The 27837-nt window shown below is 39.1% G+C and overlaps 1 protein-coding gene across 4 annotated transcripts; it reads right to left on the reverse strand.

Annotated features, from left to right (window-relative positions):
* Positions 1 to 22: 22 nt before the first annotated feature.
* On the reverse strand, positions 23 to 26145 carry LOC146468450 (uncharacterized). 4 transcript variants are annotated; one of them, XM_085124242.1, is made up of 27 exons: positions 23581 to 23713; positions 22198 to 22437; positions 21541 to 21594; positions 21017 to 21095; positions 20253 to 20292; positions 19323 to 19414; positions 18244 to 18323; positions 16750 to 16869; positions 14433 to 14508; positions 14045 to 14078; positions 12018 to 12116; positions 11376 to 11451; positions 10839 to 10947; positions 10329 to 10372; positions 9512 to 9590; positions 8999 to 9030; positions 8553 to 8623; positions 7465 to 7518; positions 7150 to 7219; positions 6408 to 6495; positions 5799 to 5983; positions 5161 to 5218; positions 4929 to 5080; positions 3995 to 4214; positions 3079 to 3208; positions 2098 to 2266; positions 23 to 1474 (listed from the first exon to the last, which is right to left on the reverse strand). In XM_085124242.1, the coding sequence occupies exons 3-27, from the start codon at positions 21586 to 21588 to the stop codon at positions 1328 to 1330; spliced, it is 2352 nt and encodes a 783-aa protein (XP_084980368.1). In that variant the 5' UTR covers positions 21589 to 21594; positions 22198 to 22437; positions 23581 to 23713; the 3' UTR covers positions 23 to 1327. The 4 variants fall into 4 exon arrangements, with proteins under 4 accessions (XP_084980368.1, XP_084980369.1, XP_084980366.1 ...); XM_085124243.1 differs by lacking the exons at positions 22198 to 22437; positions 23581 to 23713 and adding an exon at positions 26067 to 26145; XM_085124240.1 differs by lacking the exon at positions 22198 to 22437 and having other exon boundaries at positions 23581 to 23783.
* Between the last annotated feature and the right edge of the window lie 1692 nt (positions 26146 to 27837).

Consider the following 27837-nt stretch of genomic DNA (forward strand, 5'->3'; position numbering starts at 1 on the left):
GCAATAGAAAGCACTTAAGGGATAAGCGACAAATATATTCAAGCGCCATTTTATTTGTGTTAATAAAACTTTGAATAATTTATACATGGTATTTAAACAACCAGACCGGTTAAAGTTCACGCTTAAAGACACAGACACATAGACTTCATTTAAAGTGGATATGCACTTAGCTTAAAAGCTAGTTTTTAGGTATTCCATTGGACCCTGAAGCTTTATTAGAAGGAATATTAATCATTTCACTCTGAGGGAAAAAAAAACAAAAAAAAAACCAAGAAAAATGGAAATTCTCATAGAAAGATACGAAAATAATTCATCCCCTACTAACTTAACAACAACAACAACAACAATCGAACCAAGCTCCCTGATTTAAGGAGTAAATGAGTCTCTCTTTTTTACCTGGAGGATGTTCTTTGCGTAAATGTTGAATGCATTTTTCAACGGCCAGGACAAATAAAACTTGTAATCACTCTTTCGTATAAACCGACTAAACATCTTGTAATTCAGATTGAAACATGACTGCTAAGTTCTAAACAGATATCATTTTTGGAAATTTTTGCCTATTAGATTTTTAGCGAAATAAAAACTTGATGCCGCGAAAGATGAAAGGCACTCATTTAAAGACATGTTTCAATAGTATTATTCAAATTCACCAAAATTTGCTGTTGTCACGAGATGTCGTCCCTTTAAAATTCGTGAACTGGTAAAATATAGTGCATTAGTATACTTGCTCAATGATAAAAACTATTCTCACGTAAAACTTAACTCTTTCATCCCTGAAGCCCGCTTCATACGTCGGGCTGGTAATAAAACCAAACCGTGATTCGTTTCTACTCCCTACTCGTTTCCATCCCTGTTATCTACATGGAAATAATAAGCTGATAAGTGGTTGGACGACAAGATTGCCAAATAAACCAAGTTTTGTAGCGTAGTTATATGGTTTTCATAGTATGAATTTAGATCGGCACAGCAGTAGCACGCCGCTTGAAACCAAGTCGTGCTACTACTGTGTAGCTCGACAAAGCTTTCTGTGCTTCTGCTGTGTGGCTCGACAAAGCTTGCCGTGCTACACGGCATTGTGACATAATCTCCCCTCTGTTCTTCATTTGGAGGTCATAGACCTGTATGATTGATCAACTAGTGATATTGTAAGGAGAAACTAGATGATTGTCACTAATTGGGTTTAGAAAACTCGTTGTTTAGATGTGAGCTTTAAGGACTTATCACAAAAAAATATATATCCATATATCTTTCTATAATTCTATAGAAACTCTTAACTATAGTTTAACAAATTTCAGTTAACAAAAAGCCACATACTGCGGTGAGCTATTCACACCCACAGTTTTACAGGAGATATAGTTTTAAGTCGCGCCTGCTCGACTGGTGGAAGTCCGCTGAAAAAATTGATTCCTGTCAGAAGTTCGATGTCACGAACCCTGGCTGTGTTCTCCAACAGATAATCCGAGGAGGACTGAACCTGAATGTGATACAAAATGTGGAAACATAGAAAAGTATTTAGCCTGGAGGCAGGCATAAGACCCAAGATACAGAAGAGCGATACTAGGATGAATTTAGAACTCATTCCAGGTTTTCGTGATTTTAGATATCATCTTATAATTATGCCGAGGAAAGGGGGAGGGGCGGGGGGGGGGGGGGGGGAAAGAAGGGTGTCTTGAACGGTTTGTACTGCTGATGTGTGATTTTTTTTATATTTAGACAGTAATTTTCATCGAGCTAATAACTTGAAAAGAATCGTATCTGTACATTTGTCACAAATGTTAGAGAAGTTTCCGCAGTTCGAAGTCTTTTCGCAGATATGAGCGCCCTCTTAATTTTACAATCGACTGAACAGTATTTCAGGGTAAAATATAGGCTTCGAAAACTCAAAATTACGCGGCAAAAAGGCCTTAATTTTTAATGTAATTTTAATTAAAACATGGGGAAAATATGGGAATAAAAAACACAAAATTTCCTTCTTGCCGTGGACAGTGTCATTACCCCTCACCAAACATGGCAGACTGCACCTAAGCTAGCCCGCTGCTGATAGCTTTTCTTATAAAACCACTGAATCAACATTTCTAATTTGTGTCCCAGACTCACCTTGGAGCACGGTCGCTTGGCCAAGTGGGGCAGTATGAAGGAAATGACGTCAAGTCGTCCCTCACATCCGGGAACTTTGTGATACGGTTTCTTGCTGCTATCACATCGCACGATGATTTTGTAATAATGAGTCGGAATTGCTACGGAACTCGTGTCGTTTTTAAGCCAGCTGTAATAAGAAATATGAACGAGACGTTGTCAACAGGACATTAGAGTTGCAAAAATTCATAAGAATTCAAAGCTTTTGTTCCAGACTCTTCGAAGACAAAATTAGCCTTGCTGCCAATCCTCAAGGATCAAACATTTGTTGCCGTATAATGCACGCCCGCCTTCATTATCACAAAAGCCTTGTCCCTCCCATCCTTGACTATGCTGATATGGTATGGGGTGGTAAGGATAACGCTGTCTTAATGAACAACCTGCAGGTGTTGCAAAACAAGGCGGCAAAACTTGTTCTAGATGAGCCATTGTATTCTTCCGCAACCGATGCTCTTAATCAGCTTCGCTGGTTAAATCTAAAACAACGCAGGCACTTCCATCGCTGCTTGTATGTTGATAAATGTGTGAATGGAATAACATCTCATAAATTGGAATTATCAAGAAACAGCGATGTACATAGATATAGCACACGTTGCAAAGATCATCTTAGACTTTCATCAGTAAAACGGAACTGGGGCAAACAAAGAACCTGTTACCATGCCTTTAAAGACTGGAATGCCTTGGACAGTGGCTTGAAAAACTCTGACACCATATATCAGTTTAGAAAAAAAATTAAATCTTTTAATGTATAGTTTACTTTTGTATTTTTTAATATTTGTCATTTGTGTACTGACCTTTAATACTTTAATGTCATTTTGGATCAGGACCTCTCTGTAGATCACCCACGGGTGAGAGAGCTTTCCTGTTTAAATATTATTATTAACCCAAATCCTGTTTACTTAATGTTGCTTTAGCTTCAAAGAAAAAAGTCTCAATACTAACCTTGTAATTTGAGCGTCCTTATCTCGGAGTCCATCTGCATTCTCGTCAAATATGGAACCGGATATGACGTAAACATGCGAATAGGAAACGGAAAGATCTCGTACTATTTTCTCTGCGTAACTCCAAATACCTAGGATGAAAAACAAGAGGCGATGATTGATTGTCATTTACGACTATTTTCCTGAGCGATATAAGGGTTAGATCGCAATTCAAGCCTAAGTGAAGTTCCCCAGTTTTTGTCGGACTGATCAGCTTGGATCCGAACAATGAGCGGCAAGTTATGTGCCTTACGCTTGTCTCGTGATATGTAATAAGTAGGCAACGTCACTTTTTACAATAACTGTCAAAATTCCCGCGCGCTGATTGGCTCGTAGCTATTGTCTATATGAGTAGACAATAAAAATGAAGTCGGATGTAACGCGCGCGCTTTCTCGACAGAAAATAAAGCCAATTCCACTCGAACTTTTTCCGTATTATTTTAAAAATCAAATCCACGGCACTTTTCTATGGTCTATACTATTATAGACCATGAAATGACGCCATAAAATGTTCAAAACTTGGCAGTAAAACTGCGGCTCGTGGTTCCACTTGAGTTTTGAACATTCTATGACATCAATTTGTGGTGTATAAGAGTATACGCCATCGAAAATTATCATCGATTTGTTAAATATTAAACAAAGTGGAGGCAAAGCCCTCGTGGTGTTGTAGTTTAACTTGATCGTAATTATTCATTGGCCGGGTGAGTGAGGTGAAATCTTAAGTGGATATGTACATGTATATACTGACGTCCAATTTTGCTCTCGAGCTGTAAATCCCATTTTTATAAATGCACATTGAAAATGCGCTATACAATGATCACTTTTTGGTGCTGTTTGCTTATTATACAATTTTAGGATAACTGTTTGCTCGCTTTTACCTCCATTAAATCCACGATATTGAGGCGCAATGTTTGATAATAAATATGAGTTCATCACTGTCTCGTCATTGACGTCATAACTGTCAAAGTCTGCCTTGGGTCCCATGTGACCGCGGTCAAAACCAGACCGGACGTAATCACTGCAGTGAGAGGCCTGGGCATCAGTTAGTCGGATGTCTCGACGAAAACAGGTTCGCCTTGGGGCTGACTGAGATGATTTCTGACAAAAAGGAAGATTGAGACTGAAAGTCATTACCATCTCAGTCTAAGCAAAGGAACTGCTCGTAACTAGCATATCGGAAATTGCGTTCGAAAAATCAGCCTACTTGTAATATTAGTAATTCGCGGCAAAATGTCCCAAGATCGTAGAAGACCTGTTTCAGCTGGCCGCTAGCTACAATTAGGGGGAGGTAGGGGGGGGGGGGGGCGAGTAGAGGGAGAGGGATGTCATACCACACAGTACTGAAATTCCGATCCTGTTTAAATCGAAGTACGCCATTTTCAACCCATTCTTAAACCTTACTGCTTAAATGTCTTCCTTTGTTCTCAAGTGACAATGATGCCTATTTTTCTGTTTCCAGTATTTGCTAAAATCCCAGTTACTATGTGTCTATGAACGGTTAAAATGATACAAATTTAACACTTTACCACGAGTTCAGAACCGAGGTTCAGAGGTCCGCTTGCTGACATTTACATTGCTTTCTGTTCGCGTAGTAAATTGGTGCAGTAAATCTGAAGCGCCGTATAAACTCTAACACTAATTTGCATTCCCTTTTTTCCACATAAGACTTAGTAGATGTCAAAAGACAAAACATGAATGATACTATCTTTGTTTTACTGAGCTAGAGCGGAGCGAAAGGGAGGAGAGCATGGTACGAAACTCACATACTACCGAGTACAGTACATCCCCCTTTAGTCTCTTATGGTAACTAACCTCTCCCTCCAGCTTGTAAGCCACCCATAGTGGCAAATGAAGAGAGGTGCTATAACCCGTCACGAAATCCTGTTGTGTGAGTATGCAGCCTCCATCCCCTGCTCCCCCTTGGGGTACCCCCCAAGGGAGATGGGTCTCTATCAGTTGGGATACTACGGTAAAAGATAAAACCCATTAAATTCCATCTTTAAAATTTTAATCGAAGAAAAATAGAAATGAAATAAGCTCTTACTTTGATCATCTGTCATATTAAGCATCTTGTCATAGCGGGCGACGTCAGATTCATTGACCTGATAACCAAAAATCAAAAGCAACACACCATCAGAATCGACCAAGTGCTAACGCGCCATTCAAAAGAAGCCAATGCACAATGCTTCTCTTAGTTCTATTTACTATGGTGAATAATTCGTTGGTCTTGGATAAAACCCAAATGTGATAATATTTACATTAAATATGTTCAGCGCGACCTTTCGTGGCATTGTTTAAGTTTTACAAAGTGGTTCTAAGTTTTTACTACGTTAATAAATCACTGTGACCGTTCAAGTGAATGTTACCATACACCATTTTTTTGTGGTTTTGTTTGTTATTTTACACGAGGTGGCCTCTTCTTTAGAACCTTTGCCTTCCCAACAAGCCCCACTTTCACTGGAAGGCCTAAAGCGTATGACCGATGTTGACACATTATTTTGGAAAGTCAATGGCAAGACAGTCGTTTATGATCAACTGCAATTAGTTCCAAAACGAAACCTCGTTCAAGACAACAAGAGTAGAAACAACTCTGTTTAATATAGAAGAGTCTGAAAACCACACAAAAATTACCAAATGAAATAGCAAAGCATCTATTCAGTTGTAAAGAGAGTTTTTCCTTACCTTACAGTAAGGACATACACATCCACTACATTCCCTCGGCTCCTTGGGATAGCGACATGTATCATTTCTCATTAATTTCCCATCACCCTCTGATTTAGGTACAATAGTGCCCTCACAGGGGTCCAGAAGGTGAGTTAAACTACCAGGCGTTCCATCGTTTGGAGCTGGTTTGAGTCCGAGGAGACCTGGAACAACGAGAAGGACACTTTAAAATCAGTAAACAGTTTTGCTGTTGTTGTTTGTTTTTAAACAAACGTTTTTTCTTTACAGTTTTGGATCCTTTACGTCTGGGGTGGGGTGGGGTGGGGATAGGAAAGCAAGTCCATCCCACAGAGGATTTGAAGCCCAACAATATTATGTTATAAGAAGTCGCAGAAGTCGCAGAAGTCGCTATTTTTCTTTAAAGATAGAGGGAACGGAGATGCAAGGACAAAAAAAAAAAAAAAAAAAAAAACAGAACCGACAATAGCGCACCTCACGGGGACCGCCCAATTTGCACACTGTGCACCACACTCTTAATGAATAAAAATAACGACTACTCGGAATCTCCTCCGAGGCCAGTCGATAACATTTGAGGAAGAGACTTTACACAAAGTTGAATAAGCTTACCTGCCATCATGTCATATAGCTCAGTATTCTGAAAATGCTCCACTATTTCTCCCTTCTTGAAAGAAGGACCTTGGGCGACAAAAAGGGTCTGCAAAAAAAAAAAAAAAAGACAGAACGACTGAACATGATAACACAAGCAGAAAGGAGGGGAAGAGAGGAGAGACAGGGGATCTAAAGTTCTTTCTTCACATATGGTGTTTCCGACCACTTTGAATTTATGTTTAGGGAACTGGTCATAACAAAACCCAACGGGTCTGGGGTAGGGGGGGGGGGGGTTATCGAAGACACCACTTATCTCATGAACATTAGCGACCAAAAATTATTAGCTTTAAAATTTGAGTTGACACAGAAATGCTCAGCTAGCAAGCGTCAGCATCGGTAGAAAACCAAGAAAAGTAAGGTTTGAATCTGCTGAATAGAGGAGTGGCCATGCAATGAAGACACCATTTTTTGAGACAGAGGAAGGGGGATGCAGACAGAGACCACCATCTATTTTTTGGTTTGGTGGGTCCTGTTCGAGTATAGCAGTTTAGCCTCCTTCCCCTATGAGAACATATTACACAACATTGCCAATTTTGTCCTATTTTTTCCGATTTCCGTTATGTCATAAATGCCGCTCAATCTCTGTTCACGACTCTTTCACACACGGCACCCGCACCATTTTTCACGGGTTTGCTAAAAAAAGGCTCCCTCTTCCACCCAACTAAATTAAAAAACAGAGACATTTTTGTTAGTTTCTTACTCGCATGCTGACAGCCAAGTTGTCATAGCCATGTGTTCCTCCATTGCAGTACCTCAGTCCAGAGGTTGAACTTAAAGAAAGAAAGGAAAAAATTCAAGTTAACACACAGGTATATAAATGGACCCGACAGATACAAAAATGGTATCAACTCTGCATTGTCAGAGACATTGCGTCTACATAAAATAGAAAAAAGATATAAACAGTTTACTGACAATTAAAATAGGCATATATGTCTTGTTGGGAACGAATGCCTTTCCCCAATACAGGCTGGAAATCAAAGTTTGTTTAGGATACATTTCACGAAGGTTGACTTACTTCGTTCCTATCTGCCAGGTATCTTCGGCAATTGCGATGATTTGTCCGATTCTCCTGTGAAAGAAAAGCTTTGGTTAGCTGAGCACGTAAAGTATCTTTCCTGAAATAATACTTACCCTTTCAATTATCACCCCCGCGTCACGATATAGTACCAGTTTCCTTGACGAATTTAAAAAGCTACAGGTTCTGCCAAACGAAACGGTTGGTAAGCGGGACCGGAGGGTGGGGGTGGGGTGGGGTTATGCTTGTACCATCTACTCCATTTTCTTGCCCCTTTCTTAGGCGCTCTCTCCACGTTCTTTTGTCTTGTCACACAAAATTGACAAACTGTTTTTTTCTGCTTCTTCTTTGTTTTCACTGTCACCAATTTTATTGTTCCTCTGGTACCCAAAACTGTGTGTCTTGTATTAAAAAAAAAAGCAGAAGAAAAAGGGAATCTTGTAAAAATGGTAAGAATAATCCAAACGCGTTCGGTTTCGAATGATCCTTAAGATTTCCAAGTGATCATCAGTAGCAATTTCACCGTTTCCTTTTCTCAGATATTTTTCCACTCAAACACGTGAGGAAGGCCGTGTGTAATAAACAAGAGATAAAACACGAGCGGGATCGCGGGCGCGCGTTACTAACTCACTCCATTTGACTAGTCATGGCCGGCACGAGTACTTCTTTTAAGATTAGGGACCTTAAGCAGAGACGACGACGACGACGACGAAGACGAAACTTAAAAAATTACCTTCGCGTCTTCTGAATAAATTCGCGATGATTTATACTCTCTCAGTTTGTGCAATGTAGGCGAACTATCGAGGAGCTAACGTCGTAGGGGCGTCTTTAAAGTTCAGAAAGAGAAAGGAAAGTTAATCATCATGCGTTCACGTTCTCCATAAAACCTTAAATTTGGTCATTTCACGTTGTTGTTTTGCAGAGGACGACAAAGAAATGTACCAAAGTGTATAACGCACGTGCAGAACCAGTGTTTTGCTAATTAAAACTGTTGTTTTCTGACGTTCTCGTTGACGTCGCCGTTGTCGCTGCTTAAGGTCCCTATTATATCCAGCAACCATTTGATGAAAAATGTTAAGATGAATTACCTGTTGTTTGAGTAGTGAAGACGCTTTGGCAAGTTCTCCTTTAAAAACACACGCAAGTGAGGATTTTTACACTGAAATGAAATATAGGCAATTGATTTAAAACACCAGTTGATTCAAAAGTTTGCCGATCTAAAAATATTTGGTGTCTTTGTAGGTAAAGCGAAAAAACCAAGATATGAAACCACAAAAAGGCCTGAGAACCTTATCGAACATTGCGCGCCAAATCGCACGTGATTTTTTCCTTTCACCTTGTGTCCAGCAGCGAAAATGTTCCTCGCATTATCGCGCACAATGTTGCAGATGTAGGATAAAGAAGAATCGTGGGTGAACAAACAAAGAAATCTGATTGCATTCTAGCTATGCTATGTTCAGTGTTCCGAAAGCTTTAAGGTTGTGTCCTGGTTCATTTTATACAAACATATGGCATGTGTGTAGACTATACTTACTTGCAGACGATTCACAATGTCTTTAGCAGAAACTGTGGAAGTGAATAAGCAAAAGTAACATCAAAAGTCAAGCAACAAAATGAGAATAGTAAGGCTTGGAGCATCGTACATCAACCCTGTCAGGCTGATTTACGGTTCGATTTTTAAACCGAAGAAGATTGAGGTAACGGGCCCGAAAATTACTTCTGGGAAGCTTGGACCTATCACAGTAACCTTACACTTAGAGATAAAGAGAAGAAGATAAATATGCAGCTTGGTCATATGGTGAGACCCTGACAGAAGCCGAAACTATGAATAAGTGCCTCACTGGTTGAATGGGCTGTACAGTTTTTACAGGAACGAGCGTGTTATAATAACTGAAGTTATCCCGGCTGGGTATAATAAATTAACTGAATAATTTGTACGCGTACAGAGAAAAAGCAAGTCACTCGAGGGACATTTTCATGGTATATCGCTAGAAAGAAGTGCATAGAGGGTAGGTTATTTTGACACAAGTGGAATATTGTTACTTACTGCCAGGCTTTGGGTCGATTGACATAAAACTCCCTCCGTACCGCTGAGAAGACTGTATGTCATTCAGGGTTACATTGTACTTAAACAACAAGAGTAAAACAAAAGAGTGAAAACTCGTAAACACAAACGCGCAGCCCTAAAACAAAACAGCGTTTGCTTTTGATATGTTTCTCCTTGTCATCCACACTTAAAATATCGAAAAAGTAAATGAAAGCAAAGACTCTCCGTGGATTTAGGAGATGAGTAAGTAGACAGTTAGCTGTGTGGTCCTCATGCAAGAATTAAGAGCTTTCTCAGAAGTACAGGCCTTACTTTGTCCTCTTCCTAGCTTGACAAAGCCCCCCCCCCCCTCCCCCCCCCCCTCCCAAGTTAAGATGTATCCTAAGCATTGTTTCTTATCAAAACCCATTATTGAAATAACAACAGACTATAGTTCAGAAATATTACTTTGGATATATCTTTACTTTGGAAGACTTCGTGAATCTAGCCCCAGGATGAGAGTAGTTCTGTTGCTTTGGAATAGCCTTTCCTGGCGTATGTTTTTACACGAAAACACAGCAGAGTAGTCAAGCGACAACGATACGAAAACGCTTATCTGCGAAAACATATCTCGCTGCGTTTTCAGCGAAATGAAAACCAAGACTTTTGAAACACTTTAGCGTCCACGGAGATGATGTGCGTGCGGCGTAGATAATAGTGAATGTGAAAAATATTGGCTAAGCGTCTCAAGCGTATTTAACCACCAAAGTGGCGCAGTACATTTTACGCTATAGTCCCAACTTCGATGTAGGGCGGAAGTCTCTATTATACTACCTACCTTGTCCGTGTAAACTACTCGGTTACAATGGGTCGGAGCCATACCTAAACACACAGAAAATAATGCAATTATTAACTCATTCAGTCACAGAAACACCTAGGTTTAAAAACACAACATTCAAATATCCCAAATCTCACCTTAATAAAAATTGAAAAGCAAACGGTACCGCTTGAAAGCACTGTTCAATGGTTTTATTTGAATGGCGACACTTTGAGATTTCATCCACAGACTCAAAAGTTAGAACCACCTTGCGCAACATAACAAGTAGCACTACAGGAAAGGTACTGTATGCACAGTAGCTTTCATTTGAATGATTTTATCTACAATCGCAAAAGTTTGAACTAGGTTGCACAGTGGTTAGGTGTTAGATGAAATTCAGCCCGGTACAAACAGATCTCATCCGCAACGGAAACGTGCAGTGCAATGTTTACAAAAACTGATACAATTATGGCATTGCAAAAAATCAAGAAATAAGCATAAGCCATTTAAATAGTAAACTGCAAACTGTACCGTGATCGCCAACTAAGATAATGTTTATCTTATCATCCAAAGATCGATCTTTTAAACCTTTCCACAATCTGCCAATCATGTTATCCACGATCTTGATTTGTTCATTCGTCTGAAACACCAAGAGAAATAAAAAGAACGTCAGCACTGGATTGCTGGATTGCATTCCCCCCCCCCCCCCCCTCCACCCATCCTCGGAACTAAGGGAATACCTCCAGGAATTTTGGGTAAGACGTAAACTCAGGGCTCAAACAAACCCGTTTGCAGTCCAACACAAATACGGAAATTTTCAGAGCGATATTACAGTCGTATGTTGTTAACTCTTAAAAAACCAAACAAAATCACAGAATGAAATGGTTCAATGTTTGACCTATTTCGTGAGAAAACGAGGCTCGAAATCCACGGAATATTAGTGTACAGACACCCAAAAATTGGCTTAACTTTCCGTTCACCCTATTTCCTGCCTCTGGGTTTCAGAGAACGGTGTGCTTGTAGCAAATTCCCAGCAACTATTTTTTTTTATTATTATTTCTGTTTTACCTCACTTGCGTCCGGACCATATCTGTGGGCAGTGTAGTCCGGTTCATGAAAATACAAGGTAATGAAGTTGGGTTGCCTGTGGAAGAACAAAATGTCTAAACGTTTACGGCAAGAACAGGATCGCCACATAAACGGTACTACTTCACCTATAGTAGTTAATTAACGACCTATCTTTCCATATCGACCTATCTATATCGATTGGATGTGTTGGTATCAGCTTTTTAAAACACGATAATCTTGTTACCACGAGTTCGTGACGCTGCTTGTTACAAGAAAATTTTCGCGACTTCGAATTTCAAAATAAAATTTCTTCTAATAAAGACCGTTTGATGAGCAACTTTTTCTTTTCCTTAGGAAGATGGTTAGAATTAGACTCTTAGTCTGACCATTGTAAAGATGTAAAGGGGTCAAAGACATGCAGCCAATCAATGGATATATGTAGCAAGCAACTGCTCTTATTCGCTTTTCTAACCCGTAACAACGTCGTTCCGTCGGTCCTTTTTCCTCCGAGCGAGGAAGAGAGAGGATCCTGGAAGCAAGGTTCAACTAATAAAAGCCCATCAGCTCATATTCAGCGAGGAGAGAAGAATGAACAAAGAATGCTTAGTAAAAAATATTTGTCAGTTGTGAAATACTTCTTACCGTCTACCGTCATCTTTTTCAGGATCCACTTGAGTTCCTTGAGGAGGAAGATCCAACCAGCTCAAGACTTTATCCACTCGAGCTTCAAACGGATGCGACCTAACAAGTCAGGGGATACATGACATCTTCATCTGATAAAAGGGCACTAATTTGAGTGATACTAATGAGCAAAACTCCTAAAGAAATCTGATTTTGTTACATAAAAGGTTAAAGGGTCAGGTGGGAAAAGTATGGTTTAGACATTCTCGTGCACTTGTCTTCTATTTCATACCAATATCACATCCCGCTTACTACTCTATCTCTCCCCTATTCCTTAGCACCTCCCTCCCTTCCCCCGCAGTCAATTGTAACTACTCTTCCTTGCTTTCCCTACTACTGTCTTTTTCATTCCATACCTCTCCTTCCCCTCCCATCTACTGCCACTCCGTCATAACATATCTTTACTACTCACTCTCTGCTTTCTTGTCGAGTCTCTTCCCTCCCTCTTAAGTGCTCTATCCCCATCCCTCCCTCCTACGTACCTCTCTGCTCTCTTCCCTGTTTCTACATCTCCCTTCTATTATTATTATTATTATTATTATTATTATTATTATTATTATTATTATTATTATTATTATTATTATTATTATTATTATTATTGTCATTAGAGCAGTATCATAAAACGTTTGGATGCTTTGTCCCTAAAAAAAACGTAGATAGGGTGCGAACGTAGCCTATGATGCCAGTCTAAAACGATGCAACTTGGTATACCACTAATTAAAAATTCATCAATGTAGCAAAAACGAAAAGTGAAAAGTGCTTCTAAGTCAAATTTCCCTAAAAAACGACTAACTGCTAAAACCAGTGCTGCAACGATTATCATTTTACAAGTCCTCATAAAAGTCCTTATAAAAATCACATCAGTATTTTAAAAGTACGGGCAGAAGCACTCTCTGCATCCGCCTCAGCTGGATCTGGATCGCTGCCCGACAAGCTCTTTCATTGTCTCTTCAAGATCCACCGACCACTCTCCAAGCACATCAAAAACTATGTTGAACTGCTTCACATTTTACCCGGGATATTGCTGTTTAAGCTGCCATCGTAGACGACCGTACTTGGTTGTCTTCTCTGCTTTTTTAGTTGATCTGTTATCCATCCACGGGCAGCTCATCTCAATCATCGCGACACGATTTCTCTTTTTGTCTACTACTCTCGCATCAATTCTGTTTGTTCTCACCTCCGCATTCTCTGCATAGACCGGTAAATCCCAGAACGCTTTAGCTTTTTCATTCTTGTATAGGGGCTTAGGTTGGACCGGAGAGTGCCATGGTGGTACCTTGGACACCAACAGAATCTTCAGAGCTGCGTTGTGTCTCTTTAGGTACTTTGTTTGTGCTAAAGTACTGCAGCCTGACAGGAACAACACATCCGGACTGGTGTTAATCCCCGTCCTCTTATGATGATAGAGCTTGGTCGGCAGGAGTTTCGGGTACAGTTCTCTCACTGCTGCTATGGTGTTTGAGGGCTCGGTTTTCCCCTCCTTCAACCAATCGAAGCAATTTCTGCTTAATTGGTCATCTTCCCATCTGCTCTTAAACAGCTTACCCTGCCATTTCTCATTTGCAATTTCGTGCCTGAGTTGTTGTGGTTGCGCCCTTTTCGCCCACACGCCTATCCGTCTCCCACTCGCTTCTTTACCATCTGCTGTTCGATACGTTTGATTAAGCGTTGGATTAATTTTATCATCATCATCATCATCATCATCATCATCATCATCATCATCATCATCATCATCATCATAATCATTATTATCATTATCATTATTATTATTATTATTATTATTATTATTATTATACCACCCCGTCAATAGTTTCTACTTCGTTCCAAACCCACTCAAACTTCGTTCTATTTCTTCAAATACTTCTCGCTTTTCACTCGCTTTTTCGACAAGCTTGCCAATGAGACAAACCTTGGCCTAGGCTAAGATAGCCTGGTTTATCACTGTTTCTTGCATTTAGGATTCTTGCATTTATGATTGTGCTACTTACTGATTGTACTTGTAACTGATATTTGGCAAGATTCCTGAAAGAGAGTGTCGGTTGTAATGTTTAGTAATTAGTCGCGCAACAATTTTTCTAAGAAGAAGAAACCCGAAGCCTCCAAAGATGCAATGGAATACAGATGACAAAAGTTTGGGAAATAAAGGAGGCCACGGTCCCCTAGCTATTTCGAGTTTACTCACACGTTCACCAGCGTAACGTACACAAGCGTTACTTCAGAGAACAAGAAAAACTCCAGCGTTTCATTTTAGTGTGAATGAGAAGTTCCTGTGGACATCTTTTGCAAATTTTTTGTGTGATCTTTTATGGGCCTTAAAACATATCTCAGGTATTTCACAATTTAAGATCTGGTATTCCATGCAACATACATACGTACCTTCAATAGGCACCTCAGAACCGACCCAAAAGTAGGAGGCTGACACCAGACCTTGTTTAATAGCCGTCACCCACAACTGTGTAAATGCAGTATGATTTGGGAAAATCATATCAATACACGCTTTAAAAATCCTTAGCACAAATATGTGTTATTCACCGACCTTGGCCAGTGAATTACATGTTTATTTTTTTACAGTATTGCGAGACTTCTTAAATGAGGCAGAATGGGACGAGATAAGAAAATAAAACTCCAAGGGAAATAAAGAACATGAACCGAAAAACCGAGCTCAAAGACTGCTCTGCAATTAGCACTATTACGTTAAACGGCATGTCAACACTGCAAGAAAAACATTTTCTAGCATGTAATATCGTTCTTTGGTTCATTATCCCTGAGAAACCCCTTAGGGTGAGAAATTAATTAATTAATTAATTAATTAATTAGTTAACTAACTAACTAACTAACTAACTAAATACCCAATTAATTAATTGCCATTGTTGTTGTTGTTATGTATTAGTGAAAAAAATGTGAAGAAGAAAGGCCCATAATGGGTCTCTGTAAAACGCAGACCGGATGGTGGCGGATGGCGGATGGCGGATGGCGGATGGCGGATGATAAAATGCGGATAGTAAAATGCGGATGGAAAAATGCGGATAATAAAATGCAGATGACAAAAAAATTAAAATAATAAATACATTGATTGATTAATTAATTAATCACAAATTTCCCACATTTTTTCTTTATGTATCGTCGGATCCGAAAAAGAGAAAGCACTTTCATCGAAGAAGAAGTACTTTTTGATCGGGATCCATACTTTTCAACTTAACATCACCACTACAGTTCTTTTTTCCCCCATCTTTATTAGTAACTAACATTTAACAAAGAAAACTACACTACTACCACTACAGTACTTGATCGACACACCACCCTACCCTAAATAGTTGTCAATTTTGCATCAAGCGTTTGTACGTGCACGGCACCTGTACGTAGAAAGGCTTGTTTAATAGCGTAAGTAATAGCTCGAGTGAATGAACCGCGCACCTGGGTTAACCGATGTCTAAGTTGCCGGAAGGCGATGCGGATTTGGGCCAGCCAACTTTTGTTTGGAAGAGGTGAGTTAAGTTAATGAATTGATTAAACTCAATCGATCTTCAACCTTTTTTTAAAGTCAGGCAATTTTTGTTAACCTTTTTTGTGTTCACTGTACATGTATGGTGAAAATGCTGGTCCAGTCCACGATGGTAGGGATTATTTATAGCTTTTGGGTTTTACAGTCAACCCAGGTCACGCGTGAACCATATTTTTGAAATTTGAACGGAGTTTTGAAATTTACATGTCATTTTAATTGAATATTTCAAGAATAACAATTGTTTCCCAAGTATTTTGAATCTTTTTTTCAGTTAATGCGTCTTTTTCGGAACGATTTCCAGAGAAATGTCCAACATTCCATTCACACGTCGGACATTACAAAGAGAAATTCGAATGTTCATTTCATTCTTGGAAATACTTTTCACGCGTGACCTGGGTTGACTGTAATGCATGTTACAAAATTGCGATAGTAGCATTTTAGTTGTAGCTTTGACCAATGTCTTCCGGCTTCTGTCGAGGTAAATCTTATCATCATTGTTTTACACGGCCACTGAAGGCTTAGCTTACCCCTAGACCCGCACGTAGACAGTATATCGTAAGCAAAATAACTTACTTGATTTGCCGGTTAGTTCATTTTAAAACTACATCAAATCTTAACTAATCAAACATTGATTTGTGTTATGAGCTAAAGGTTCTTGTATTGCTTGAAACGCGAGCGAGATATTTCCGTTAAATCGATTTTAAGCGGCGTAAAAACAGCTTTCAGATGTACCCTCGCCTCAAGTCAAGCAAAGCGGTTAGAAAAATTTGTTCCGGCTATTTCCTAGTGCAACTTCATAACATATAACAAACGGTCAAGCCATAGCGTAAGTCTTTCGGCATGAATCAGTACTTAATTTTCACGTAATTTTTACATAATTTTCTGAAAGAAATTTGGCGTAAGAAATTGTTTATTTATTTATTTATTTATTTATTATTTTAATTTTTTTTGTCATCCGCATTTTTCCATCCGCATTTTATTATCCGCATTTTGTCATCCGCATTTTATCATCCGCCATCCGCCATCCGCCATCCGCCGCCATCCGGTCTGCGTTTTACAGAGACCCGCCCATAATTCCAAGTTTCAAAATTTTCAAACGAAGTTTATCTTCAAACACTTCGGTTCGGTTCGGTCTTTGTATAATACTATCTTTCAATTTTCTTTTCCTGTTTTTCCTAGCCCAGTACTCACCGGTTCGCCACTCCACCATTTCGGATCAAGAGAAGTAGCTCCACCGATTTTAAAACTGTCGTTTAAAGAACTGTCTGTAAATCGGTTGGCCACAATCCCGCTATGAGAGGGAAACAGACCCTATGGATAAACAACAATGACAATAGTTTGTACATCATTATTACCAAGAAAGGGTAGTCCCTCTGTTTCGTAGACTGTGCAAAGTCCCCTATTTCTCCGTGGGATTTTCGGGACTCCTTTGATCGAACTCCCGCCATCTTGGTTTGTAAAGGCGAGCACCACCTGGGGAGAGTGCCTAAACTACCGAAGCGGGGGGGGGGGGGGGGCAGGCCCGCCGCCTTCCCACACCCGCCCCCCTCGGTAGTTATGCACATAAACCGAACTTAATAGCGTTCAAGAATACCCAAACCTTTTGTATCACCTGAACAAGACGTTACGCAGTTTTAACAATATTATTACAGTCGAACCAGGTCAAGCGTACCCCCCTAGATTCTATTAATGAATCTATTATTTGAAAATTGAACCCGTTAGTCGTTTCAAGTATTCAAATCAAAATTAGATTTCTGATTGGATTATACGAACAATACATGAAACCAGAAAACCAGAAAGCCCGCGGGAAAAACCCCTCTTAATATATTCAGAGCGGCAATTTCTTGACTTATATAACAATGGATTTTCCAAAAAGCAGATTTTTCTTGATTTACAGCAGTCAACGCGTACTGTCAGAAAAAAAAATCGCCATTTTAAACCGGGCACGGTGGTCCTGTCGCGTAAGTTTAAACTCACTAATGATCACTAAATGGATATTTTACGTTTGTACACTTGCGTTTTTTTCCGTTAGTTATTCAAAAACAAAAATGAAAAAGGACTGGAGGCGTTTTATCATAATAAACGGTTCTCTTTTTGAGGTATATGCAAATTAATTTGGCGAAAAGTATGCGAACTCACAGTGAAAGATGTTCATTTCAGTTGACCTTCGACAATGGCAGCACATGCGTTGCGCTATTCGTCGCGGTATAATGGACAGTCTGGTGAAATAATAATACATACCAAACTTTTTCATGCTACAAGGTGGGTAATGCTAGCTATACATGAAAGATAAATTGGAATTTTTCAACCCGACTCATTTGCCAGCGCTTGACTTTGTGCTCTTGCCATGACCAAATTTGCATAACGAATTATATGAATGTGTCAACAACACGCAGGAACAGTTTTAACGAACGAGCTGTTTCAATTATGTACTGTAGTTTGAATTTTACAGGCTATTCCTTTTACTGTTAGCGCGGATCTATGTTATACGAATTTTAATTTGAACATCGATCCGCGCTAACAATGAATAAATGAATGCATTCTTTGAAACGACTAATCGGTTCAATTTTCAAATAATCGAGCCATTAATAGAGTCTAGGGGGGTACGCTTGACCTGGTTCGACTGTAACAGTTATATTTAGTAATTTATTTCAACGGATAAAATTTAACATCTCAGATACCTACCGTTACCATGGAATAATGGTTTGGAAAAGTCTTGGTTGGAAATTGAGGCAGAAGAAACTTTGCTCTTACTCCATTGTTGGCTGTTAGGAAAGAAAGACTGTTAATGTAATGTTCCGACTGTTTCGGTTTCAGTAACCTAATCAGTCCTCTACGCAGAGCGTTAGCCTGAAGTCGTGTCTTCACCAAAGTTCCGTTCGTCACTGTGCCTCTAGTGATATTTTGAAAATGGTGCATTGTAACTTGCATAAGTAGCCACGCGACGAACCTGAACATTACCGCGTGGAAATATGCTCCAAGGGGAGTGACCAAGACCTACCTATAGGCAGCACATATTTTTTGAGCAACACTTGTAATTCATGTCGTTGCCTGGAATATTAATGGTATACACAGCCTCCCTTAAGGCTGCATCTCCTTTTGTTACCGAGCACATGTTCTGTGCATATCGGGAGCCCGAGAAACTCGGGTTTCCTACCGGCGACGCCTACTTATAAATGGATATTTTTGCGTGGCTTATAATTGTGCGGGAACGCAGACCTTACCAAGGGTTATTGATTTCTAAAATTGGGATGATCATGTATTTTTCAGAGATAATTAAGGTGCAATTTGGAAAAAAAAATGGCCATAGACAGTTCTAAAGTTGTGTTGTTGCTTAATTTTCTCTAGAAATAAGCTGCTGCCCCCAATTTCCTGTTTAGATTTCAAGAGCCTGTGCAAAAAACCCTCGTTATTAAGAGGCACCGTCCTTATGGGTACAATAGGTTATCGCAGGCACTAAATGGTGTTTGACCACGAACTGATTTCAGCAGGATTTAATTAAGGTGGCTTCTTAGAGAGTTGGTTTTACTCAGAAAAGTGCAACTGCGGTCGTTCTTTGCGGCCTGCTCACAAACTGGTTTTAAAACAGGCCACAGCAACCAGACATTCTATTGAGGAGTCCGTTACAGAAGATCTCATTACGAGTATCCCTCCCAGAGCACACACACACAGAAAGATTTGCTGCGGTTGTGTCACCAACGAGTACAGATCCAGAGGAATATTTAAAATGAAATTATTTATACAAATCAAAGGGAAATTCTTACCTAGATAATTTATGTTAGGAGTTATCTTTCTGTCAAGATAATCAGCTCTAAATCCATCCATGGAAATAATTATTAGTGGATATTTCGATGACCTGTTTATAAGCAATAACAAAAAGAAAATGACTCAATGTTTAATTAAACAAATTTCAGAGTTCTAAAACAACAAATCTGACTCCTAACTTGAATCCAGTCGCAACTTATTAGTTAGAAAAAGAGAGCGACCTGAACCGTTTGCAACGCCTCACATGAACAGTCGAGACGATAAAAAAAAAAAAAAACAAGCAATAAAACAATGGGCCTGTAATGGAGCTCCGGGTATTCTGGGTCAAGTGTAAATAGGGCTGAGATGTATATTTTACCCGAATTGACCCCCTTTCCAGAGTGCCCAACTAACTTTGCCTTTGTAAGCCCTAAAAAGTAACTTTCTCTTGAATACTTTCACCATGCAGCTATGTGGGATAGTCAAGTTACGAAAGAACACTCTGCTCTATGACTTATTCAACAGTCAAAAATTAGCGTAAGATTTGGTGACTCAGTTTCGTTGGAGCAAACACAGGCTTTCACCTTTTCGACAAAGATGGTAACGCGACTGGCTACAAAACCTTGTAAGCACTTTTACACTCCATGTTAACTAAACAAAAGGAAGATGGTAAGATGCTCAACACCGAGGGTAAAATTAATGTGGTATGTGTAGCATCAAGGCATAAAACGCGGACTAAAGGGGAAAGAAAGATTTTGTTGGGCTGACCTTTAAACCCATGTTTTTTTTATATTGAGAGAGATTAAAACAAGCACACGCCTTCGGTGTGTACTGCATTTGAATCACGTCACCACAAGGTGAGTTGATCGCTGATCAGATAATTTGAATAAGGTTTTTCTTTGGACTTACTCAACGTGCAACGAAGGAACGCTTACAATAAAAAGGTTTACCTTCCTCCATTGCATTGTGAGGCGCCAGTAGATGCCGCAGCTAAAATAAGGTAAACAAAGTTTAGGCTCAGAAGGGAAAAACTAAATTACACGTAACTGCGAACTATTCCTTGTACTGAGCCACTAAAACTGTTGCGCGCAACATCAAGCGATGGAGAGCTTTAGCAACGCCACGGGACGGCACCGAGAACGTCATAAAGCCCAACAGGCTTAATAACCAAAACAACAACTCTGCTCGTGCATTACACTTTTTGGTACATTTCTTTGCCGTCACTGCACGACTAGGGCGTGACATTTCCTGATGGCACGTTTTATGGAACACGTGAACACACAACGAGGAATTTTTCTTTTTCTTTCTAAACTTGGGCGCGGTCTTCGAGAATTCAACTCCAGGAAATTGCACCTAAATTTGACAGTTAAAACGAGTTGGAATAATCGCTACGAGGTTTGAAAAAACCGTGAATTCATTTTAATAGTGACGTTTTCGCTGCCGTCGCCGTCGTCGTTGTTAAAGCTCCCTATAAGGTGAAAAAAAGCACTGCTATGTTTCTTATCGGTCGCGCGCAATATTGCAAAGTGTATCAGGATCTGTGCACACAAACAGCGGGGTTATAATCAGAACATTTCAGTTAATATTTCTTAATCTTCTTCAGCTGAAAGATCGCCTGACATCCTTCCACCAAGTTTAAAAATGCTTGGAATATTTTGGATGATGCTTAGAACCTGATGCTGATTGAGTTACAAATGGCGAAAGTTAGGCTCACCTTTGGATTTTTTTGAATGCGTTTTAACCAAAAACACAACCAACAATATAATGACCAACAAAATAACAAGAACTGCGGCCTGCAATGACATTTAAACAGTCAGTAAATATATAAAATAATAATAACAAGAAGAAGAAGACTTCGAACCTTTTAGCAAAATAGCTAATGAGTAGCGTAGGTTACAAAGACCGAGATAAGAGTGATTTACCTTGACGCTTACTCAGTGTTCACATAAACTCTTTTGTTGGCACTTCTAGTCGTTTACGCATGCGTCGCTTCAGAAAACCAGGCTAAACTGTCCACTGCACTTCATAAATCTTTTAGAAATATCTTTCCAAGCACTCACAATTACGGCAATTTTTAATTTACAAGGTAGAAGCCCTTTAACTACGGTAAAAGAATCAATGCTATTATCTTTTTCCAGGATGCCAAAGAATTGTAAAAGAGGTGACATATTTTTGAACGCGTTACTCAAGAACACCAAACATATACTTCAGAAAAACAGCAAGGGTTTAAAAACGTACCACAGCTAATGCTAACTTTTTTCTGCTCAGGCCACAGTAACTGCCCATCCTGCACTGAAAAAGAGAAACACACTTTGTGTGAAATGTTAGTTACAAACACACAAACAAATTGAGGCAGGGGATGAGAGATGGGCGGGCCGCGCGCGAGTAACGAGGGAGGGTTATCAGCAACACAGGCGGATCGTCAGTAGTGCAAGAAGAAAAACTTCAACATGACGTTTTGAACAGTTCCTACTTCTTACATTTTTGCTTTGTTTTCTTGCTAAAATTGAAACTTTTTGCTCCTTTCAAACGTGCGTTGTCTCGAAACCGGTTGATCTTACAGGTCTGTATGGGAAAGTTTATACCGCTCATGGAGCCAATCAGAATGCTACGTTTCAGCGCAGACCAGTTCAGCTATATAATAATAACTTTTATGGAAAGGTCCTTTTCTAACACCTCAAAGATTAGGCAAAAGGTAGGCGAACATCCACAACGATATTGTGATTAAGATTTGTGCGTTTAACTCCGTTCACTTTCTGTTACTCTTTCTTATTTTTGGATTCAATTGCTGCCCTTTACGTTCAAAGACATTTTAATTTTTATTTCGTTAACCTTTCGCATAGTAGAAGGGTGGAAAAGAATCCCGTTTAGGCCGTCAATGAATGGAGTACCCACACCCTAGACTGTTTGCAGTCCGTTTCTCTCTTACATTTTCTGTTGTGCTGTTGAAAATAATAACAGGAATCCCTTCTCATTCAAACCTCTAGCATGTGATCACGCTCCAATCCTAACAGAAAACGGGGACTGCAAGCCATCTACCCCCCCCCCCCTCCCCCGAAGTGAAGCTACAAGTTCAAAGCACTTGTTACTCGCAGCTTTTACACAGACTCGTAATTTGTGCCAGTCTCTATTGTCCTTGAAGAGAGAAGAATGTGAGACTGTGTAAAAAATAAAATTATAAAAGCCTTGGCTGTCCCATGTTCGCGACAGGTTCATTTATTATTTATTTTTACTGTAAGTTCAAAAGGTCATGTCCGTGACTGGTAGCGTTTGATCCACTTTACTTCTGTTCTTCAGGGTTCAAAATAAAATAAAAATTTGGAGCGTGTTAGGTGCTAGCCACTTTTTATACATACATACATACATACTTTATTGTTACCTCCCCAATGGGGCTTTTCAGGAACAATTATTTAAATACTTAAGTTTATCTCCGTTAGATACTTCTAATTCCCCTGTTCATTTTTCTAATTTGGTCGAGCGTAACAAAATAATTTTTTTCTCCTTTATCAATAATTAACACAGCTCCTTTGAGCTGTCTTACCGCACAATTGCGACAAAAAGGAAAAGATCAATTTTTCCTCTTATCATCGTCAAATCTAAACATCTAATCTGCATAGGGCATGGGCCTGGAGGTAAAAATATAATTTATAAATGTGAGGGTGCTGTGAATAGTGAAAATAAGAAAAAATAAATTAAAATAAGAGATGTGTTAGGGCCTATTCTATTTAAATGCCTGCAGTGAAGTTTGATCGATGATGTCTGCAGGAAGAGAGTTCCATTTGTTTCATTGTTTTGTATTCGTTGGTACTGTCTTGTTTGTCGTCCGTTTGGTAGGACATAATAATAATAATAATCGAATATTTATAACATTACATAACAGGTAGGGATTGGCACGGCAGCCGGACAATAACACTTTGTACATCATTCTGATCATTTATAATTTGTCATTATATCTGAATAATGATGCTCCTTTTTTATCCATATTTTGCCATGTTCAAATCTGCAACGTATAACATCCCTGATCATGTCGTTGTGTCATCATGTTGCTGGTGTGAACACGGTTAAGTTAATTACACTAATTCACGGCTGCACTTGCACATCCTTCAAAACATTGCAGCATATCGAAATAAGTTGTTACCAACATGTGACGGCGGTATTTTGTGTTATCACCAAAGCTTAAGCATGCTGTCAGTATTTGTAAAACCCCATTCACCTAACAGACGATATACTGCCACAATGTTTCACGAGCTAATACTGTGAGGATTATCTCAGGTTTACCTTTGCGCTGTAATCAATCCTCATGCTGTAGCTGCGTTTATCATCTTCAAAATCTGAACATAACATCGAGTTGGAGGTACTCATGGTTGTGAAATGATGGCCGTAGTTTTAAAGACAATAGGCCGCATGCAGTCCAAGGATATTCGATTGACTTTTTATCGGTTAAACCTCGTGCAAGGTCACCTTCACATGAAACTGAGAAGGAATTATACCGGCTTTGATTGAATTGATAATTATTAGTCGAATGCATTAATAATTAAAAGATAATTTTAATAACTGTTAGAATGTTTGTTGCACGAGAGAGGGGTCTTAGAGGAGGAATTTTCAGTTGATTGACGACATTCCCTTTGGTGGAAAACTTTTTTATGTATAACTTTATTGAAAATACCTCACTTCGCTAATTTTAAAGCGCTTTTATGAATTAATTAATTTTTTTATTTATTTATTCACCACGACATACAAACATAGAAAGTTACAATGAATAATAGACTAGGATCGTACATAAGTTTAGAGCAAGAGAGGATCCTCTCTTGGTTTAGAGTAAATAATAATAGTAAAAGAAGAAGTAAGAAGTGGCGAGGAGACCTCAAGAAACGCCCGGGCTTATACTGAGAGGTCTACTCGGAGATATGTTAGGACTTTAAGACCAGTAAAGACATTGTATTTAGATTTTTTAACATACGGTGGTAAGACTATAAAGACATAACAGAGTCGGACGTTTCATGCAATTAACTGAGGAAACCCAGAAGCTTTCTTTTGAAGGTGGATAGACTAGGGGAAGACGTAATTGATAATGGCAAAGCATTCCATATTTTTGGCCCTATATAGATTATAGTAAATTACTTGATATTAGTTCGGCAGGTGTGAGGTCGAAATTCTAGTATCATAATTATGAATTTGACCGCCAGTCGGAAATAAATTTAAAAAGGGCGAAGGCAGAAAACGTTGGTGATAGGAAAACATAAATTTTGCAATATAAAGGGAATTCACTTTAAAAATATCTAGGATATTCAATTGTGCAAATAAAGGTGCAGAAGGTGCAAGGTGATTAGAATTTGTCATAGCTCGCACAGCTCGTTTTTGGAGAAGAAAAATGCGATTTAAGTTTGTTACATAAGTAGAAGACCAAACTGTAGTACAATAAGTTAAATAGGGATAAATTAAGGTATAATACAAAGATTTTTTAGTGGACTTAAAGATTTTCTTGCAAATATAACTGATATGCGATTTCCAGGTGAGACCTTCATCAATATAAATACCTAAGAACTTAAGAGCGGCTGCCTGAGAATATCGAGAACTCGCGGTCAAAACTGAAATTTCGGATTTCCTCATATTTTGTCAGAAGAATCCCTTTAGAGAACTATTTACGAAAATAACAATAAAACTTTCCAAAGATTTTTCGTTTTCGAGAATTCCGGCATAATGTGAAATGCCGTGATCACGTCGCAGCCGGCGTTAAATTTTGGCGAGATTTGGTGCATTTTTAAATCGCTCGGGAAGGAAGACGGCTTAGCGTATTAAAACGATCTTTTGAAGTTAAGTTAGGCATCCTTCTAAAAATACGGTCTTATGAAAATATTGCTGGAGGATTCTTATTTACATGCAGTTTTCAAAGTCCGAAGATTCCTATTTTCAGTATTTTCGCTAACACTGAAAAATGTGGAAACTTTGCGGACAAATATCTTGTCCTGGTACATCGAAATTTGTAGCAAGTATTATACTTTAGGAAAGCTCTATACATGTACTGCAATATATAAAAAATCCAGCTTGGGTAATTTAAAATCCAAGCGTTGACGGAAGTAAACACATAGGGAATTTTAATAATTTTTTTTTTCAAAAATGGCAGTGGTCACGCAAGAACAAGTTAATAAGTTTAAAATGAATTTATTGTTTATGTTTCATTTCTGGTGGAATAAAACTAAGTTGTTATTCGGAAACAAAATCTCATCTGTTGATGGGTTTATCCGTATAAAAATTAATTTCATTCCTATTATCGCAAACGAAAAAATGAAACGTTCAGGTGGTATGTCACGCTTTCCTCGGTACGCCAGCGTCATCAATGCGAAGGATACGAAACAAAATCAGTAAATATTTCATATCAAAGTGTATCTGAAACCCCCAACAGACGATAATGTCTCATTAAATTACTAATCAACTTGCGTGAAAGACACCTTTGGTTCAGTATAGTTGCGCAAAAGTTGCAGTCCGAGTTTTCAAAAATCCTAGGTTTGTCAAAGTTGCATCCCATCCTCACTGTCAATAAAATGTCGTGACAGGCACTAGATTGAGCTGGACAAGCGAAGACGAGAATTCTAAAAGCTGAAGAACAAGGTATCTGTGTTTTCAATTTGCGGGTCCTAGACTATATATCATAAACAGAACTGAGATATCAGAGCCGGTAGAGAAAATCATGCTTTCACTTTAGTGCAAGGCTGGCCTTATCTTCAACAGCTACACGGCTATAATATATTTGAATGAGCACTTACCGTTCCAATGCCTGCAAAATAGGCATTTAATGAACCATCCCCATTAATGCAAGCAATAGTCCACCCTTCTCAGTCCGATCCGGATAGAAGAGCACCAGAAAATAACCAAGGTTGCTTGCATATTATGGCCATCACTGTGTACATAGCTATTTTAAACTTGCTATTTATAAACAATGACGCAAAATGGTTATAAATAGCAATGTGCGTTCTTGGCTTGGAGTGGTTTGCTCGATATTAGAAAATGTATTTCTTCTTCCGCGATGTCATATTTTGCAGTATCTATATATTTTCGGTTGCATTTATGGCTCAGTGCCCATTTTCGTCCTTGATAGACGACGAGTCCGGATGCGGTCAAAGTTCGTACTAATACAGCAACCTGCGTTTCTTTGGGTGAATGCCAGAAAGATATCTCCAGTCATCCAGGTCCCAACGCAAAGGAAGGTGTTTGCTGACGACAAAACTGACAGTGAAATGTAATTAATCCTCGCGCACGCATGTTAGTAAAGTTATCGATCATCTGATGTTGTTGATTGAACATATGACTTTAAGTTTACTGACTTTACATTGATGGAATACAAACAGCGGTGATATTTCTGATCAAGCTACGATGATCTTTACATTGATGGAATTTGATATTCTGAAAGGATGAGTCGAATAACAATCTGACCACCTGCCCGCGCTGTCGAGATGGCGGTAGCCTACCACGCAGTCGTTTTTAGGGGACTCGTATTACCTCCTCCCCGAGTCCCCTCAAAAAGACTGCGTGGGAGGCTACCGCCAACGAACTGAGACCGTAGATATCTAGTTTAGACGTCTAGTTTAGTCGGAAGGGGTCGAGAGATGCCTCAATAAGCCCTAAAATAATCATCATCATTATCATCATCATCATCATCATCATCATCATCATCATCATCATCATCATCGCCATTATCATCATCATCATCATTATTATGGTGAATCGAATAAAGGCCTTAGAGGTACGGCATGTTGCTTTGCTTTTTTTGTGAGCATGAGAAACCTGCAGTTACTATTAAATGACATCTGTAGTGCGTAAATACTTCGGATTATTGTTGAATACCTTTTACGTGCAAGGGTATGTGTGTACTGAAGGAGATTCAAAATTCGTTCAAATTAAAGTAGCCACAGCGATAGAATGATTGCTGAGACCATTGCGGTTTTTTAATATTATTTCCTCTTTTTTTGTTTAAGTGTTATCAGTCACCTTTCCTTCTAAGACCAGAGTATTGTGTCTCTGTACCACATGGTACCCTTCTCTTAGATAAAACAATAGTTCCCCCCCCCTTTCTCTTCTCCCCGTATTAACTACATTTATTGTCCTCTTTTTTAAATGCCATATTCACTCAAGATTTTTTGAGGGCCGGTTGGAAAAATCAAGCGCCTGGGATCTAGGGATTATTTTCAGCAAACTTATGTATCTATTAACAAGTTGAATGCGTTGTAAACAGCTTTAAATCAATGTTATTTTCTTTACTATGGAAGAAAATACTCAGAAAGACTCAGAAAATGCTGTTTAATTAGCTAAGATAAAGGTCGTTTATTGACAGGCAGACAGACAAACTGACTACACGGGTTAGTGTTGAACCCCTGCGAAAAAGATGAAAATACCGCAACGTTTGTTTGATGGAAGTTTCGTCTTCAGTGAGCAATACCACGTGTAGATGAAACCTGCTACTCGAAAATATGCCAAAGCGCCGGCAAAATGGAATTTTATCTCATATCAGCGGTGGCAGGTAAATACAACTCGGATACT

Source organism: Pavona decussata, unplaced genomic scaffold, assembly GCF_977016875.1.
Source record: "Pavona decussata unplaced genomic scaffold, jaPavDecu1.1 SCAFFOLD_130, whole genome shotgun sequence".
In the NCBI taxonomy this organism is placed as follows: Eukaryota; Metazoa; Cnidaria; class Anthozoa; order Scleractinia; family Agariciidae; genus Pavona; species Pavona decussata.